Raw genomic sequence first — 20817 nt, 5'->3', positions numbered from 1 at the left:
TAATTTGGGGAAGGAAACAACCATCAAAATCCAGGAGGCACAGAGAACCCCACTCAAAATCATTAAAAATAGGTCAACACTCTGACATCTAATAGTAACACTCACAAGTCTCAGAGACAAAGAGAAAATCCTGAAAGCAGCTCAGGACAAGAGGTCTGTAACCAACAATGGTAGAAACATTAGATTGGCAGCAGACCTATCCACAGAGACCTGGTAGGCCAGGAAGGACTGGAATGAAATATTCAGAGCACTAAATGAGAAAAATATGCAGCCAAGAATATCTAGTTAGGCTGTCATTGAAAACAGAAGGAGAGATAAGCTTCCAGGACAAACAAAAACTAAAAGAAATTGTTAACACCAAACCAGCCCTACAAGAGATATTGAAAGGGGTCCTCTAAGCAAAGAGAGAGCCTAAAAGTAACACAGACCAGAAAGGAACAGAGACGATATACGGTAACAGTCACCTTACAGCCAATACAATAGCACTAAATTCATATCTTTGAAGAGTTGCCCTGAATGTAAATGGGCTAACTGCCCCAATCAAAAAACAGGGTATCAGATTGGATAAAAAAAAGAAAAACAAGACCCATCAATATGCTGTCTGCAAGAGACTCATTTTATACCCAAAGACACCTACAGATTTAAAGTGAGGGGCTGGAACACCATTCACCATGCTAATGCACATCAAAAGAAAGCTGGGGTAGAAATCCATGTATCACAAATTAGATTTTAAACCAAAGACTGTAATAAGAGATGAGGAAGGACACTATATCATACTTAAAGGGTCTATCCAACAAGAAGGTCTAACAAATTTAAATATCTATGCCCCTAACATGGGAGCAGCCAATTATACAAGCCAATTAATAACAAAACCAAAGAAACACATCGACAATAATACAATAATAGTGGGGGACTTTAACACCCCCCCTTACTGAAACAGACAGGTCATCTAAGCAAAAGATCAACAAGGAAATAAAAGCTTTATATGACACACTGGACCAGATGGACTTCACAGATATACTTAGAACATTCCATCCCAAAGCAACAGAATACACATTCTTCTTGAGTGCACATGGAACATAATCCAGAATAGATCACAACCTGGGTCACAAATCAGGTCTCAACCAGTACCAAAAAACTGGGATCATTCCCTGCATATTTTCAGACCACAATGCTTTGAAACTAGAACTCAATCACAAGAGGAAAGTTGGAAAGAACTCAAATACATGGAGGCTAAAGAGCATACTACTAAAGAATGAATGGGTCAACCAGGAAATTAAAGAAGAAACTTAAAAATTCATGGAAACAAATGAAAATGAAAACACAACTGTTCAAAACCTTTGGGATGCAGCAAAGGCAGTCCTAAGAGGAAAGTATATAGCAATACAAGCCTTTCTCAAGAAACAAGAAAGTTCTCAAATACACAATCTAACCCTACACTTAAAGGAGCTGGAGAAAGAACAGCAAATAAAGCCTAAAGCCAGCAGAAGAAGAGAAATAAAAAAAGATCAGAACAGAAATCAATGAAATAGAAACCAAAAGAACAGTAGAACAGATCAATGACACTAGGAGCTGGTTCTTTGAAAGAATTAATAAGATTGATAAACCCCTGGCAGACTTATCAAAAAGAAAAGAGAAAGAGCCCAAATAAATAAAATCATGAATGAAAGAGGAGAGATCACAACCAACACCAAAGAAATACAAACAATTATAAGAACATATTATGAGCAACTATATGCCAACCAATCAGACAGTCTGGAAGAAATGGATGCATTCTTAGAGATGTATCAACTACCAAAACTGAACCAGGAAGGAACAGAAAACCTAAACAGACCCATGAACAGTAAGGAAATTGAAGCAGTAATCAAAAATCTCCCAACAAACAAGAGCCCAGGACCAGATGGCTTCCCAGGGGAATTCTACCAAACATTTCAAGAAGAATTAATACCTATTCTTCTGAAACTGTTCCAAAAAATAGAAATGGAAGGAAACTTCCAAACTCATTTTATGAGGTCAGCATTACCTTGATCCCCAAACCAGACAAAGACCCCATCAAAAAGGAGAATTACAGACCAATATCCCTGATCAACATGGATGCAAAAATTCTCACCAAAATACTAGCCAATAGGATCCAACAGCACATTAAAAGGATTATTCACCATGATCAAGTGGGATTTATTCCTGGGCTGCAAGCGTGGTTCAACATCTGCAAATCAACCAATGTGATACAATACATTAATAAAAGAAAGAACAAGAACCTTATGATCCTCTCAATAGGTGCAGAAAAAGTACAGCATCCTTTCTTGACTTAAACTCTTCACAGTGTAGGGATAGAAGGTACATACCTCAATATCATAAAAGCCATCTATGAAAAACCCACAGCGAATATCATACTCAATGGGGAATAACTGAGAGCTTTTCCCCTAACGTCAGGAACACGGCAAGGATGTCCACTATCACCACTGCTATTCAACATAGTACTAGAAGTCCTAGTCTCGGCAATCAGACAACAAAAAGAAATAAAAGGCATCAGAATCGGTAAAGAAGAAGTCAAACTCTTTTTGCAGATGATATGATACTTTATGTGGAAAACCCAAAAGACTCCACCCAAAAACTGCTAGAACTCATACAGGAATTCAGTAAAGTGGCAGGAAACAAAATCAATACACAGAAATCAGTTGCATTAACAAGACAGAAGAAAGAGAAATTAAGGAGTCGATCTCATTTACAGTTGTGCCCAAAACCATGAGATACCTAGGAATAAATCTAACCAAAGAGGCAAACAATCTGTACTCAGAAAACTATAGAATACTCATGAAAGAAATTGAGGAAGACACAAAGAAATGGAAAAATATTCCATGCTCATGGATTGGAAGAACAAATACTGTGAAAATGTCTATGCTACCCAGAGCAATCTACACATTTAATGCAATCCCTATCAAAATACCATCCACTTTTTTCAAAGAAATGGAACAAATAATCCTAAAATTTGTATGGAACCAGAAAAAAACCCGAAAAGCCTGAGGAATGTTAAAAAAGAAAAGCAAAGCTAGTGGCATCACAATTCCAGACTTCAAGCTCTATTACAAAGCTGTCATCATCAAGACAGTATGGTACTGGCACAAAAACAGACACACAGATCAATGGAACAGAATAGAGAGCCCAGAAATGGACCCTCAACTCTATGGTCAACTAATCTTCAACAAAGCAGGAAAGAATGTCCAATGGAAAAAAGACAGTCACTTCAACAAATGGTGTTGGGAAAACTGGACAACCACATGCAGAAGAATGAAACTGGACCATTCCCTTACACCACACACAAAAATAGACTCAAAATGGATGAAAGACCTAAATGTGAGACAGGAATCCATCAAAATCCTTGAGGAGAACACAGGCAACAACCTCTTCAACCTCAGTTGCAGCAACTTCTTCCTAGAAACATCACCAAAGGCAAGGGAAGCAAGGGCAAAAATGAACTATTGGGACTTCATCAAGATAAAAAGCTTTTGCACAGCAAAGGAAACAGTCAACAAAACCAAAAGACAACTGACAGAATGGGAGAAGATATTTGCAAATGACATATCAGATAAAGGGCTAGTATCCAAAATCTATAAAGAACTTATCAAACTCAACACCCAAAGAACAAATAACCCAATCAAGAAATGGGCAGAAGACATGAACAGACATTTCTGCAAAGAAGACAACCAAATGGCCAACAGACACATGAAAAAGTGCTCAACATCGCTCAGCATCAGGGAAATACAAATCAAAACCTCAATGAGATACCACCTCACACCAGTCAGAATGGCTAAAATTAACAAGTCAGGAAATGACAGATGTTGGCGAGGATGCAGAGAAAGGGGACCCCTCCTACACTGTTGGTGGGAATGCAAGCTGGTGCAGCCACTCTGGAAAACAGTATGGAGGTTCCTCAAAGTGTTGATAATAGAGCTACCCTATGACCCAGGAACTGCGCCACTGGGTATTTACCAAACAGATACAAATGTAGGGATCTGAAGGGGCACATGCACCCCAATGTTTATAGCAGCAATGCCCATAGTAGGCAAACTATGGAAAGAGCCCAGATGTCCATCAACAGATGAATGGATAAAGAAGATGTTGTGTGTGTGTGTGTCCTGTATACACACACACACACAAACACACACACACAATGGAGTATTAGGCAGCCATCAAAAAAATGAAATCTTGCCATTTGCAATGACGTGGATGGAACTAGAGGGTATTATGCTAAGCGAAATAAGTCAGTTGAGAAAGATAAATATCATATAATCCTACTGATATGAAGAATTTGAGAAACAAGACAGAGGATCATAGGGAAAGGGAGGGAAAAATGAAACAGGATGAAACCAGAGAGGGAGACAAACCATACGAGACTCTTAATCTCAGGAAACAAACTGAGGGTTGCTGGAGTGGAGGGGGGTGGGTGGGAGGGATGGGGTGGCTGGTGATGGACATTGGGAGGGTATGTACTATGGTGAGCACTGTGAATTGTGGAAGACTGATGAATCATAGACCTGTACCTCTGAAACAAATAATACATTATATGTTAATTAAATTTTTTAAAATAATAATTTAATAAAATACATTTTGATTAACAAATCATATTTTACATTTATTAAAATAAAAGAACAGTTTATTAAAGGCAATATCAATATTTTACCCATCTTAAGTTTATAATTGCTATACTATTAATGCCTATTAACTCGATTGCTGGAAACCTCAGGTTCTCTCAAAATGCTTACAAATGGGTTCCCTTTATTATGGATAATAGAATTTTTTTTTTCAGTGTCTAGTGTTCTAGACAAGTGTTTAATGGGATTCTGATCTTACAACTCAAAGCTATGAGCTTCCCCAAGTATTCACAGCTTCTGATTTTTCTGAGATCCCAGATAGGACACAGATGCTTGAGATTCATTTACCCAACAAATATTTAGGGACTGTGTACTTGTTCACCCCTAGAGTAGAGAACAAGACAGACATGGTCCCTGCTCTCTGGTAGCTTCCTGAGAAAGTAGAAGGTTTGGTGAAACATTTTATCCTAGATGCACTGGCACCCTTTACTGGCCATTGCATCCAACCCCCCAATTGCTGTATCAGCTACAAATAGCTCAGAACTGTCTTTTTCTCCTGAGAATTGCTCTTTATTAATAGGAGCTACTTTATCCATAAATACCCGAAAGCTTACTCACACGCCTGTTACCCTTAAAACTGTCAGTTAGCTTACCAGCAAAAATGGGTTTATTCAGGAATAGTAGACAAATGCAATTCAGAACACGCAAGCTACTACAAAACCATGGTTGTCTAGAGAACAAAGGAGAGGAATGCTCTTTTATAGAGGAAAGGGCCCGATGGGAGAGGCCATTATAAACAAGAAGTCCATTGGAGGAAACTGGGAGTTCCAAGTGTAGTAGCTTTTTATTGGCTGAGTTGTGATAGTCTCTTATTAGCTGGGCTCTTTCTGGACAAGAAGAAAGTCCTTATTCCTGTCTGGGAAGTCAAGTGCATGCTTTTTCCTCTTGGTTTTGCACAACAAGTGGCAGTAGAGCTTGAGAACTTCTCCTTCTGGTCTCCGAACTCTATTTTAGTGAGGTTTCCCTTTCTTTATTTTCGTACCCCTAGCCCCAGGGGTGACTGATAGCCAATGACCATAAAGGGATATAAAAGGCCCCTTTGCCTTAAAGTGGGGTACCCCCATGATGCCATTTATGCTCCAAAGCTCCCCCATGAGATCAGGCTAAGGCTATACTTCTGTTGAAATTACATCTTTATTTAGCTTTCCCCCCTATTTTCCTCACTTCCCTCCAGGTTTTTACTGAGGACATCCTCAGTAAATCATCTGCCCAAGAATCCCCATTTTGTCTCTGCTTCTAGAGAACTCAAAGAGACTTTAATTTTACTTACTCAGCACAGATGGATTGGTGTTTCTTGATGCTTCTTCTCAATTCCCAGGTAGGGTTGCCAGATTTAGCAAATAAAAATGCAGAATGCCCAGTTAAATTTGAATTTCAGAGAAACAATGAATAATTTGTTAGTATAAGTATGTCCTGTGCAATATTTGGGACATACTTATACTAACAAATTATTCATTGTTTCTCTGAATTTCAAATTTACCTGAGAGTCCCATATTTTATCTGGCAACCTTATTCCTGGGTGGTTTGGGTTTTTTTGTTTTTGTTTGTTTTTTATAGTCATAGCTTTATCTTCCATAGCTTCTCAACAAGCACAGACCTTACACATTTCACACCCCCTACATTTCAGCTTTCTCCCTCCTTTTCAACAGAACTAACTTTGAGTTCTAAGGCTCAGATGGACTTTACTCATCTTCCTGTCATGTCTCCCAGAACCCCACTGCAAAAACTGATACCATTTTCTGAAGCTCCTATTTTCTCTTTAAATCTCTAATACCTTCTTTTTCTAATTATCCCCAATGGGAGTGACTCATGATTTTCAAGCATTAATATCCAAACACTTTTGTATTCTACAAAAGCATCCAGAAGTAAATATTCATTACTATAATTTCATATAAAGGGATTTTGGGATTAGGAAGGGATAGCTCTATTCAACTATTACAGATAAGAGAATAAAATGAGGATAGCCATGTTAAATTTGGATAAGAAAATATGACAACAAACCAAAAAGTAATTTTTAATGTATGAATTAAAATAATTTAAATGCATACCAATGTTCTGTAACACCTGTCAGTTAGAGGTGTAATGACAAGTCGAGGTGAATTACCAAGATATTCATAAGCATATTTTACATTGCAATTAATGATACGAACTCGAGCATTTTCAAATTCCCAATAATATCGAAGCTGAGCAAGCCACTGGAAATCTGTATCATGGGACACACCTAGAAAGAATAAATTAAAACAAGATACATAATCCTGAAATGGAAAAATAATTTGAAAAATAGGTATCCTATCATCTTTTATAACAGCAAATAATTTGTTTTCCAATTTATAAAAAGATCATGTAAAATAAATTCTGTTGAGAGAGAAAAAGATGTATAGTATAAATCTTTGTTTCTAGAAGCTATTAATATTTTATCTTTAACATTACAGGAAAGAGTCACATACCCATATCAATCATGTCCATGACCACATCTCTGGCATGGACATCAATTGTAACCAAAGCTCCCAGAGTAATCCTGGTCTGCTTAGACAGTTTTCCCCTTACCAGCTCTACAATATCATTTAGTTGATTCTGAAGTTCCTTATAGTACTTCTTTAATGCCTACAAAATAAAAAAGCAATTAAACTAATGGTATATAGTATTTAAAACATGTATTTTATATATTCTTTTACAAAACAATTCTGACTTCATAATATATCTTAATATAGAAATGAATTCTAAAACAGAATGACTTTGTCTAAGCTTCATAAAATACAAGAACAGGTTTCCAAAGAATTGTATAATTTTAATGCTAGGTGTACAAACTGGTGGGAAGACTGCCTTTACAAAGAATAGATAAGCTAACTAAGAAACATAGCAGTAGAAAAGAATGTATATGTAAAAAAAAGCTTTGGGGCACCTGGATGGCTCAGTTGGTTAAGCATCCGACTCTTGATTTTGGCTCAGGTCATGACCTCAGGGTTGTGAGATCAAGCCCCACTTCAGACTCCATGCTGGGCATGGAGCCTGCTTAAGATTCTCCCTCTCCCTCTGCCTCTGCCCCTCCCCTGTGCACGCTATAAATTAATTAATTAATTAATTAATTAGATAGATAGATAGATAATAAATAAATAAATAAATAAATAAATAAATAAATAAATGCTTTACCTCTGTCCCACCACTTATAACTTCCTGTGTCTCAGAAGTCCAGAACATTTGAGAAACACAAAGTACAACTTGGCCAGGCCACTCTCGAACCCAATCTTTTCTTGCAGATTCTGGATAAGCCTGAGTAATTAAAATGCATTTCTAACTTTAAAAGATTATGGAAGGAATAAAAAGCTAAATGTCTAACAATAGGGAAATAACAATATTTGGTACATTCATAGGCTAGAACATCACATAGTCATGAAAACTTTCAGATGACTATTTAAAAGAAAAATTGTTATAAATTATATTTTTAAATTATTTGTTTATTCATAAAAGAGTAGAAAAATGAACATTAATATGTTAACAGTTATCTCTGGAAGAATTTAATTGTTGATTATTCTCGAAAGTGATTTCTATATGATTTTTATGTTGCTTTGCTATGGGGAGTTCTCAAGTTTTCTATATAGAATACATATTAGTTCTATTATAATGAAATATAAGGGTTTTATTAATCTGTAAAAAAAAAGTCAGTCTAATAGATTATATATTGATGCTGATTTAATTTAAAAGGAGACTACACAATCTAGTGGAGGACTGGGTTAGTAGTTAGAACCCTTGTAGGATTTATCTATAGCTTTTCTAAAAACTTATATGACCAGAGTATACAATTTGAACAATTAAATATTTGTTGAATTATACATAATTTAACAATTTGTGCTTTTGAGTTCAAATTATACTCTCATTTCTTTCTAACATTTTTATGTTCAAAATGCATTTAAATGGATTGAGGGTGAAGTTTAACCTTTAAAAAAAATAACATGCTTCAAGTGATAATAGTAGATTCAAATTATAAACTGAAAAAACTGCAGAACAAAATTTGAAGTTGACACTAATGGGAACTATATTTTTAATACAGTAACACCATCTTGGAAAAAATAATGTTGAACGTAAAGATATAAACTTAAATGCATTGTATTAGCAATATTTGGAAATAAAAACAAGTGACAAGTTTCAAAGAAGGATAAGTTTCAAAGAATGTATGAGCCATTGCTAGGTACATAGAAGGTAAATTTCTATACTAATTAAGGAAATACTTTCATGGATAATGTTGATTTTTTCCTGCATATTTTAATCTGTTTGGGATCATAAATAGAAAAAGAAGAGAAAAATTCAAGATTTATCTGCAGGAACATTGAAACTGAATAGAATAGCCACTGCAATAAAATGAGCTTTACCGCGTGAAAGAAAAGGGATACCTCACTCATATAAAGTAAGTTTGCTGGATTTTAAAAGGCTGCAATGCCTTTTAAATGCCTTTTTTTGAGAGGGGAAAGATGGCAGAGGAGTAGGGGGACCCTATTTCAACTGGTCCCGGAATTGAGCTGGATATCTACCAGACCTCTCTGAGCACCCATGAAACCAGCCTGAGATGTAAGAAGATCTGGATCTCTACAAACAGAATATCGCAGGCAGTTGGTTTTGAGGTACAAAGCGGAGAGCCGTGATTCTGCGGGCAGATACCGGAGGATAAACAGCAGCAGGAGGGTGCCTGGACATGGGGATCCTATACAGCCGGTGAATGACAGCGTCACGTGCTGCGGACAGGCACAGACTGGCAGACCGGTAGCATGGGGAAAGGACTTTAGGGCAGCCCCCGGGGTGGAAAACCCGGGGCGCACGCGAACTGCAGCCCCCCCCCCCCCCCCCCCCCCCCCGGCAGAAACCCGGAGCGACAGTCGCACTCACGCGAACTGCAGCCTCTGAGATGGAAACCCGGTGAGCCGGGGTCGCGCAGGTGAACTGCAACCCCTGGGGTGGAAACCCCCAGCGGTGGAGTTGCGCGCACGCTTGAACTGGGAGTGGCTGGCGGTTTTAGAAGCACAAAGGGCAGAGACGTGTCCCGATCTGGAGGCAGGACTGGGAGTGCTGCGGAGGGGCACACAACCCAGGACACTGCAGTTTATAGCAGCACGGACAGAAACGGAGAGAGTGTGGCCTGGAGGGCTCACTGAAGAACAGACTGCGGTCTCTGCTCTGAGGCAGAGGGTTGGAAACGGTCTCTTCTGCTCTGACTCGCAGAAGAGACGCGGAAAGCTGCCAGGGAAAGGCGCCAGAGAACAAAAGCCCCAAAGACTGATTCCCGCTGAGCCCATCCCCCACCACAGGGGCGCAGGGCAACTCCGCCCGAACAGGGTTGCCTGAGTAACAGCACGGCAGGACCCTCCCCCAGAAGACAGGCTGGGAAAACAAGAGGCCAGCAACCCTAAGGTCCCAAGAAAACAGGTGCATCTTGCTTGGGTTCTGGTCAATAATTTGGACTCTATACATTCCCTCAAACACCCATCAACAGAATGACTAGGAGGAGGAGCCCCCAAAACAGAAAAGACTCAGAGATTATGACTTATGCTGCAGATTTACAAATGGATGCAGATATAACCAAGATGTCAGAGATGGAATTCAGGCTAGCAATTGTGAAGACAATGGCTAGCATGGAGAAATCAATTAATGGCAACATAGAGTCTTTAAGGGCAGAAATAAAAGGTGAATTGGCACAACTTAAAAATGCTATCAATGAGATCCAATCCAATCTAGATAATCTAACAGCTAGGGTAATTGAGACAGAAGAGAGAATAAGCGACCCGGAAGACAATATAATAGATAAAAAAGGGAAAAGAGGAGGCCAGGGAAAAACAACTCAGAATCCATGGATCAGAGAAATAAGTGACACCATGAGGCGCTCCAATGTCAGAATAATTGGAATCCTGGAGGGAGTGGAGAGAGAGAGAGGACTAGAAGATGTACTTGAGCAAATTGTAGCTGAGAACTTCCCTAATCTGGGGAATGAAACAAACATTCGAGTCCTAGAGGCAGAGAGGACCCCTCCCAAGATCAAGGAAAACAGGCCAACACCCTGGCATGTAATAGTAAAACTTGCAAATCTTAGAACCAAGGAAACCATCTTAAGGGCAGTTAGGGGGAAGAGATTCCTTACATACAGAGGGAGGAACATCAGAATAAGATCAGACCTATCCACAGAGACCTGGCAAGCCAGAAAGGGCTGGCAAGACATTTCAGGGTACTAAATGAGAAGAACATGCAGCCAAGAATACTTTATCCGGCAAGGCTTTCATTTAGAATGGATGGAGAGATGCAGAGCTTCCACGACCGGCAGAAGTTGAAAGAATATGTGACCACTAAGCTGGCCCTGCAAGAAATATTAAGGGGGGTTCTATAAAAGGAGAAAGACCCCAAGAGTGATCTACAACAGAAATTTACAGGGACAATCTATAAAAACAACGTCTTCACAGGCAACATGATGACAATTAATTCATATCTTTCAATAATCACTCTCAACGTGAATGGCCTAAACGCTCCCACAAAACGGCACAGGGTTGCAGACTGGATAAAAAGACAGGACCCATCCATATGCTGTCTACAAGAGACTCATTTTGAACCTAAAGATACATCCAGACTGAAAGTGAAGGGATGGAGATCTATCTTCCATGCCAGCGGACCTCAAAAGAAAGCTGGGGTAGCAATTCTTATATCAGGCAAATTAGATTTTAAACTAAAGTCTGTAATAAGAGACAGAGAAGGACACTATATCATTCTTAAAGGGTCTGTCCAACAAGAAGATCTAACTACTGTAAATATCTATGCCCCCAACATGGGAGCAGCCATCTACATAAGCCAACTGTTAACCAAAATAAAGAGTCATATTGATAACAATACGTTAATTGTAGACCTCAATACTCCACTCTCAGCAATGGACAGATCATCTAAGCAGAAAATCAACAAGGAAAAAAGAGCTTTGAATGATACATTGGACCAGATGGACCTCATAGATATTTACAGAACATTCCACCCTAAAACAACAGAATACTCATTCTTCTCGAGCGCACATGGAACCTTCTCCGGAATAGACCATATACTGGGTCACAAAGCAGGTCTCCACCGATACCAAAAGACTGAGATTATTCCCTGCATATTCTCAGACCACAATGCTCTAAAACTGGAACTCAATCACAAGAAAAAATATGGCAGAAATTCAAATACTTGGAAGCTAAAGACCACTCTTCTCAAGAATGTTTGGGTCAACCAAGAAATCAAAGAAGAACTTAAACAGTTCATGGAAATCAATGAGAACGAAAACACATCGGTCCAAAACCTATGGGATACTGCAAAGGCGGTCCTAAGGGGGAAATACATAGGCATCCAAGCCTCACTCAAAAAAATAGAAAAATCCCGAATTCACCAACTAACTCTACACCTTAAAGAACTAGAGAAAAAGCAACAAATGATGCCTAAGCCATGCATTAGAAGAGAAATAATTAAAATTAGAGCGGAGGGGCACCTGGGTGGCTCAGTCGTTAAGTGGCTGCCTTCGGCTCAGGTCCCAGGGTCCTGGGATCGAGCCCCGCATCAGGCTCACTGCTCGGCAGAGAGCCTGTTTCGCCCTCTCCCTCTCTCTGCTGCTCTGCCTACTTGTGCTCTCTCTCTCTGTGTTAAACAAATAAATAAAAATCTTTAAAAAAAAATTAGAGCAGAAATCAATGAATTAGAAACCAGAAACACAGATCAATGAAACTAGAAGTTGGTTCTTTGAAAGAATTAATAAGATCAATAAACCACTGGCCAGACTTATCCAAAAGAAAAGAGAAAGGACCCAAATTAATAAAATTATGAATGAAAGGGGAGAGATTACGACTAACATCAAGGACATAGAAACAATTATTAGATATTATTATCAACAACTATATGCCAATAAACTGAGCAATCTGGATGAAATGGAGGCCTTCCTGGAAACCTATAAGCTGCCAAGACTGAAACAGGAAGAAATTGACAACCTGAAGAGGCCAATAACCAGTAACGAGATTGAAGCAGTGATCAAAAACTTCCCCAAAAGCAAGAGTCCAGGGCCTGATGGATTCCCTGGGGAATTCTACCAAACATTCAAAGAAGAAATAATACCTATTCTACTGAAGCTGTTTCAAAAAATAGAAACAGAAGGAAAACTTCCAAACTCATTCTATGAGGCCAGCATTACCTTAGTCCCCAAACCAGGCAAAGACCCCATCAAAAAGGAGAATTTCAGACCGATATCCCTGATGAATATGGATTCCAAAATCCTCAACAAAATCCTAGCTAATAGGATCCAACAATACATTAAAAGGATCATCCACCACGACCAAGTGGGAATTTATCCCCGGGATGCAAGGGTGGTTCAACATTCGCAAATCAATCAATGTGATAGAACACATTAATAGGAGGGAGAAGAACCATATGGTCCTCTCAATTGATGCAGAAAAAGCATTTGACAAAATACAACATCCTTTCCTGATTAAAACTCTCCAGAGTATAGGGATAGAGGGAACATTCCTCAAGCTCATAAAATCCATCTATGAAAAACCCACAGTAAATATCATCCTCAATGGGGAAAAGCTGAGAGCCTCTCCCTTAAGATCAGGAACACGTCAAGAGTGCCCACTCTCACCACTGTTGTTCAACATAGTACTAGAAGTCCTAGCAATAGCAATCAGACAACAGAAAGAAATAAAAGGTATTCAAATTGGCAAAGAAGAAGTCAAACTCTGTTTGCAGATGACATGATACTTTATGGGGAAAGCCCAAAAGACTCCACCCCAAATTACTAGAACTCATCCAGCAATTCAGTAATGTGGCAGGATACAAAATCAATGCACAGAAATCAGTTACTTTCTTATACACTAACAACACAAGTGTAGAAAGAGAAATTAGAGAAATGATTCCATTTATAATAGCACCAAAAACCATAAGATACCTCAGAATAAACCTAACCAAAGAGGTAAAGGATCTATACTCTAGGAACTACAGAACACTCATGAAAGAAATTGAAGAAGACACAAAAAGATGGAAAAATATTCCATGCTCATGGATCAGAAGAATAAACATTGTTAAAATGTCTATGCTACCCAGAGCAATCTATACCTTTAATGCCATCCTGATCAAAATTCTTATGACATTTTTCAAAGTGCTGGAACAAACAATCCTAAAATTTGTATGGAATCAGTGAAGACCCTTAATCGCCAAGGAGATGTTGAAAAAGAAAAACAAAGCTGGGGGCATCGCGTTGCCCAATTTCAAGCTATACTACAAAGCTGTGATCACCAAGACAGCATGGTACTGGCACAAAAACAGACATATAGACCAATGGAACAGAACAGAGAACCCAGGTATGGACCCTCAACTCTATGGTCAAATAATCTTTGACAAAGCAGGAAAAAACATGCAATGGAAAAAAGACAGTCTCTTCAATAAATGGTGCTGGGAAAATGGGACAGCCACATGCAGAAGAAGGAAACTCGACCATTCTCTAACACCATTCACAAAGATAAACTCAAAGTGGATGAAAGACCTCAATGTGAGACAGGACTCCATCAAAATCCTAGAGGAGAACATAGGCAGTAACCTCTTTGACATCGGCCACAGCAACTTCTTTCAAGATACATCTCCAAAAGCTAGTGAAACAAAAGCAAAAATGAACTTTTGGGACTTGATCAAGATAAAAAGCTTCTGCACAGCAAAGGAAACAGTCAACAAAACAAAGAGGCAACCCACAGAATGGCAGAAGATATTTGCAAATGACACTACAGATAAAGGGCTGGTATCCAAAATCTATAAAGAACTTCTCAAACTCAACACCCAAAAAACAAATAATCAAGTCAAAAAGTGGGCAGAAGATATGAACAGACACTTCTCTGAAGAAGACATACAAATGGCTAACAGACACATGAAAAAATGTTCATCATCATTAGCCATCAGGGAAATTCAAATCAAAACCACATTGAGATACCACCTTACACCAGTTAGAATGGCCAAAATGGACAGGGAAAGAAACAACAAATGTTGGAGAGGTTGTGGAGAAAGGGGAACCCTCTTACACTGTTGGTGGGAATGCAAGTTGGTACAGCCACTTTGGAAAACAGTGTGGAGGTGCCTCAAAAAATTAAAAATAGAGCTACCCTATGACCCAGCAATTGCACTACTGGGTATTTACCCCAAAGACACAGATGTAGTGAAAAGAAGGGCCATATGCACCCCAATGTTCATAGCAGCAATGTCCGCAATAGCCAAACTGTGGAAAGAGCCGAGATGCCCTTCAACAGATGAATGGATAAAGAAGATGGGGTCCATATATACAATGGAATATTACTCAGCCATCAGAAAGGATGAATACCCAACTTTTACATGAACGTGGATAGGACTGGAGGAGATTATGGTAAGTGAAATAAGTCAAGCAGAGAAAGTCAATTATCATATGGTTTCACTTATTTGTGGAACATAAGGAATAACATGGAGGACATTAGGAGAAGGAAGGGGAAAATGGGCGGGGAGAATTGGAGGGAGAGATGAAACAAGAGAGACTATGGACCTGAGAAACAAACAGGGTTTTAGAGGGGAGGGGGTGGGGGGATTGGTTAGCCCGGTGATGGGTATTAAGGAGGGCACATACTGCATGGAGCACTGGGTGTTATACAAAAACAATGGATCGTGGATCACTACATCAAAAACTAATGATGTATTGTATGGTGACTAACATAACATAATAAAATTTTAAAAAATTTAAAAATGCCTTTTTTTTTTAACTATATAACTGTTCCTTTGTGGTTCTAAAGACAAAAATATACTGAATTTTATTATTCAAGATTAAGTTAACTGGATTAGCATAAGCAAGGTACATGTAGTACTTAGGTGTTACATTTCTTTCAAATATTATATACCCTCTTTTAATGTTTGTTCATCTCATTTTGAGTTTCTAAGTAATTGTTGAGGTGTGAACAGCAGGAGATCATGCATTTAACACCCCTGTCTGAGGTTCTTTCTGATCCCAGGGGCTGTACACAAAATACCTAGATGCTCTTCCATTTGCTCTTTATCTCGTTAATTCCTACTTTGGGTCTCACTTTCAATTTCACTTCCTGTAAGAGCCTATCACTAGAAAGCCCCCCCCACCCCATCCTAACTCATCTATACCTTATTCTCATAATACCTTTTGTCCTTTATAGCACTTAATCACATATTATCAGTTCTTACTAATATTATTATCTTAATGTTAGAAACAAAGAGTAAAAAATAATAAATGGTTTAAAATAGTAAGAACTGTAAATGTTAATTTACCAGCACAAATTCAAAACCTCCTAAAAAGAAAGCACTTGTGGAACATAGGGTGTACGTTAAATCTTAGGAAACACACCAGCCTGGCTGCCGCGATCACATCATGAATACTCCGGAGCATTAAATCTTCCACTTGAATGAGCCACTTTTCCACGGCACCTCGCGCTGCAGACGTGGAAATAAGGGCAATCAGCTGCACTCGCTCGCCTTCAGAGCTATACATGGCCTTAATATCCAAATTAGGAAGGAATTCCAACTTAGCAATGCCCTCAAAGCACTTTTTTAAATGAGGCTGAACTCTAAGTGGGTCTTTGGTCTCTGACAAAATCTCTAACATTTCATCATTAGATAAGAAGAAAAAACTAGAGAAAAACATGAAAATACAAATGCTTTAGTTATCCTTCATCACGTTATCAGAAAATGCTTTAAGTTATAGCACAATTAATTATCCATCATACCGAGGGAAGAAAAGTCGTTTTTTTTCAAGATATGCATTAAGCCCTTTCATAATTTTCTCCAAAAGTTCGTTGCAGTTCTGCAATTTTTCCAATAAACCTGCTAAAGAAGCAGCAGCAAGAACCTAAAAGATACACATTTGTTCAGGTCAGCACTTATATACCAGATATAATTATAAGTCCTAAATATTTATCTATAGTATATGTCAAAAATGTTGAAATGTCAAAAGGCTGATGAAAATTGTTACAAAATTTTTTGTCATGTAAAACTATTATAATTCAAAAAATCAAAAAAAATATATTTTTAAAGATTTTATCCATTTATTTGAGAGAGAGAGAATGAGAGACAGAGAGCATGAGAAGGAGGAGGGTCAGAGGGAGAAGCAGACTCCCCGCCGAGCAGGGAGCCTGATGCGGGACTCGATCCCGGGTCTCCAGGACCATGACCTGAGCCGAAGGCAGTCGCCCAACCAACTGAGCCACCCAGGTGCCCTCAAAAAATATTCTTATCCAAGGATGCAAGTTACAAATGAGAAGTTATAACTGTCATGCACATTTTCATTTCTACTATATTCTTCTGAATGATGTGGGAAAAGTCCTTTCAGTTGGTGTGTGGTTTAATTTTTACATTTACAGCTGTCAACTGTAAATAATCTACAGTATGCGTTGGTGAACTACATCCCATGGGCTAAATCCAACTTGCTGCTAGTGTCTTTTTTTTTTTTTCAGCTTTATAAGGTACAATTGACAAAAAATAAAATTGTATATATTTAACATGTACAACTTGATGTTTTGATATAGGAATGCGCTCTGCTGCTGGTTTTTGTATGACCTGTGAGCTAAGAATTATTTTTATACTTTTAAAAGGATGAAAAAATGAAAAGAAAAATCATATTTCATGGTACATGAAAATGTCACTGTCCAGAAAGTTTTATTGTAGCGCAGACACATCCGTGCACTTACATACTGTCTCTAGCTGCTTTCTCCCTACTACAGTGGCAGACTGTGTAGTTGCAAAAAGACTGTATGTCCCACAAAATCTAAAATATTTACCACCTGGTCCTCTGCAGAAAAAAGCTGCTGACTTCTGACCTACAAGAAATCATGTTTCACAAAGGTTCTGAGATTACTGTGTAAGGAGGCAAAATCCTTGGAATGCATCCATTTCAGCATACTGTTGACTCCCAATAAGTCCAGCATGGCTAATTTTCATCCAGCATTGGAAGAAATTGTTATTTCTTAAGTTGAATACCAGATAAAAAAGTGGATGTATATCTATGGACTATGCGTACTATGTGTATGAAAAATACATAGTCTGTCTTTCAACATGAGAATCACACTCAACAAGGTGCTATACTCACTAGGGGAGACACATAGCAAGTGAGGCCAACTGAGAACTGCAGATTCTTTGTTCCATTGCTCCCAACCATATAGTCATTGAGTAGAATGTCAGGTCAATCATCTATACTCATTCTTTCTCTTTCTCTCTCCCCACCCCCTTTCCCCCTCCATCTTATTTTATTTTACAGTTTATTTTACAAGAGAAGCATAGCAGTGAGTGTCTATTGCAGTCAAATGAGTTAAATGTGCATTTGAGGCGGATGCACTATTAAGAGTTATAAGTAGTGTATCGTATGAATTGAAATGTAAAGTTATTTTAATGCTTGGCGCTTTCTTCTGTTTTTCTGAACTTTCCAGTTTGTCTACAGGGAGCAGGTTTTGTTACTGTAATCAGAAAAAAAAAAGAGCCAGATGCTTTCTTTAATAACCACAATGAAAGGTTCCCTTTATTTGTAAGAGACAAAACAAATGCTTCACCTTTGGATCTTTTGCACAGAACTTCATGATATCTCTCCAATGTCTGTCTACTGTCTGAAACTGACGCCCTTCTTCTGGCATCTGTTGCATGATATCCTCAGAACAAAATATGGGCTCCAGGTACAGCCAGTGAGATTGTACTTTTAACCATTCATCAATCGTTTCTTGTATTCGAATCAAGCGGTCTTCCCAGGCCTTAATGAAAAGCACACTGTACTAAATTCCAGTTATTTTTTTAAAGATTTTATTTATTTATTAGAGAGAGAGAAAGCACGAACAGGGAGAGCAGCAGACTCCCCACTGAGCAAGGAGCCCGATGCGGGACTCGATCCCAGGACTCTGGGATCATGACCTGAGCCGAAGGCAGATGTTTAACTGACTGAGCCACCCAGGCGTCCCCTAATTTCCAGTTATTAAAGAAAAAAACATAAATTACACCAAGGAGGGACACCTGGGTGGTGGCTCAGTCGGTTAAGCATCTGCCTTCAGCTCATGATCCTGAGATCCTGGGATGGAGTCCCGAGTGGGGCTCCTTGCTCAGTGGGGAGTCTGCTTCTCCCTCTGCCTGCCGCTCTCCCTGCTTGTGCTCTCTCTCTCTCCAACAAATAAATAAATAAAATCTTTAAAAAAAAATTACAGCAAGGGATATTTATTTAAAATTTACTGTTATTTTTAAATCAAGGCAAAACAGCTCAAGGTCATTTGTGGGTATCACATCGACTTAGAAAAACTCTAGAAGTCCCAAGTTTTCCTAAGTCATTGAAACTCACTATAGGAAATGACTAGTTATTTAGACCAATTTCTTAATCTTTAGGGAACCATTCCAAGCCTGAAAAGCATCCAGAAATATCTTGCTGTACACCAGTGGTTATCAACCTAGGGGCTATTTTGCTCTCCACCCCAGGGGACATTTGACAATGTCTGGAGACATTTTCATTTGTCACAACCGAGAGGTGAGGGTGCTACTAATATCTCATGAGTAGAAGCCAGGAACACCACTAAACTTCCTAATATGTACAAGACAGCCCCCACAACAAAGAATTATTGAGCTCAAAATGTCATTAGTACCAGGTTGAGAAATCCTACTCTACATCAACACAACTTGGAGGGGGCAGGGGGAGGGACAAGCAAAAAAGTCTCTTTAGTCTCATAGGTTTCCTAGAATTGACAAGACATTTCACTAGCTGAAGACCATTATACAATCTCTTTGGTTCTTAAATATGTGGCCTAAGATCCGGTGTGTCAAGAAATTAGGCCTCCTATTTTTATTGTTTTAAAAGCTGTTAGAGCTTTAAAATTTTTTCTTGTAAATTCTCCCTTGTTAGATAAGAAATTTCTACAAAAGACATAATATCTTATCAGGAGAAGTAGACCAGCCTGATTCATGGGAAAATGTGTAGCATTATGTCCTTTTGGAAGAACAACACTCTTGTCTTCTCCAAATATTGAGAGCCAAGGTCTTCCATGAAAGCACTATTTATGTTCAAATGAAAACCAGACTACCTTGGTTTGAATCCCAGTTCTGTCATTTATTACCTGGGTGAATGTGGGTAAATTACCTATCTTCCAATGCCTTGGTTTCCTTATCTCTGAGTACAGATAACATTGCCCATCTTGAACATCTGTTATGGGGGTTAGATGGTTTAATAAATGTAAAGCCCCTAGAGCAGGGGCTGTAAATATCAAGGGAAGCATCCATTTGTTGTCTGTCTTTTCCCCCATTTTATATAGCCCCCAGTTAGAACTTTGATACTAGCCATGAAGCTATTAATTATAATTTGTTTTCAGTATTTACCCATATCAACTATAAGAATATGAAATAATCTAAGTCTCAAATATCATTTGTTTTGATATCAAGTGGACCATAATTCATTAATTATTCTAAAAGACCCTCAAGCTGGTTGTTTACAAATATAGCTAAAATATGGTATGTAGAACTTCATTACAAGTTACAAGAATATAGCATGAAACAGGGTCTAGGCTGCCTAAAGTTAGAATCAATAATACCAACTGTTTTCCTTCCAAGTCTATCACTGTCATTGGGGAAGTTTTTTTTAATAAAACAAATCTGCTCTTTTCAAAATTACTAGAGTTAATGTCTCAGATCTGTTCTATATGGTTCCACACTAATTTTAAATATCTGTGCCTGTATGTCACCAAAGCTATCCAACAAACTGACTTATTTCCACAAGACTATATATGTAGTAAGATTACAATTTTTATAAATGACCAGGAGCTATCATATTTGGCATACCTTGATCTCTTTTTCAAATGGTTTGATGAAAGGTGAGCCTCTCATTGTCTGAGTTTTTATAATTTGATCATCAAGGAGAGTCTGAATCTCATCTACTGAAGAAAGAATAGAGACTCCAGTATCACGATATGGACTTATATGAAAAGCAATATCATCCCAGGTTCCCATCATTGTATGCAGGGCTTTCTCTAATGAAAATTCCTAAAAGGGAGAAAAGGAGAAAGAAGGGGCTGGTGAAGAAAGGTCTTATTTATTGTATCGACTTTCCCTGGTGAATCCAGTAAGCATTGGATGCATTACACAGTCATTTTCTTAGCATAAGACACTGTAACTCTCTTTAAGTTAAAAAGGT

General features: G+C 38.5%; 1 protein-coding gene across 1 annotated transcript in view; it reads right to left on the bottom strand.

Moving 5' to 3' along the window:
- The window catches only part of DNAH12 (dynein axonemal heavy chain 12), a 241211-nt gene that overhangs the window by 147113 nt on the left and 73281 nt on the right, over positions 1–20817 (bottom strand). The window contains exons 21-27 of the mRNA XM_064594709.1: positions 20466–20666; positions 18212–18406; positions 16397–16518; positions 16018–16300; positions 7803–7922; positions 7100–7256; positions 6701–6873 (exon numbers count right to left, since the gene is read on the bottom strand). Coding sequence (XP_064450779.1) covers positions 6701–6873; positions 7100–7256; positions 7803–7922; positions 16018–16300; positions 16397–16518; positions 18212–18406; positions 20466–20666 — 1251 coding nt within the window. The remainder of the gene's footprint in view (positions 1–6700; positions 6874–7099; positions 7257–7802; positions 7923–16017; positions 16301–16396; positions 16519–18211; positions 18407–20465; positions 20667–20817) is intronic.

This window comes from Mirounga angustirostris, unplaced genomic scaffold (genome assembly GCF_029215605.1).
Source record: "Mirounga angustirostris isolate CCGP_5_RB_7025 unplaced genomic scaffold, mMirAng1.0.hap1 SCAF_1, whole genome shotgun sequence".
Taxonomy (NCBI): domain Eukaryota; kingdom Metazoa; phylum Chordata; class Mammalia; order Carnivora; family Phocidae; genus Mirounga; species Mirounga angustirostris.
The sequence above is the reverse complement of the archived record's forward strand: the minus strand, read 5'-3'. Positions and strand labels throughout refer to the sequence as shown.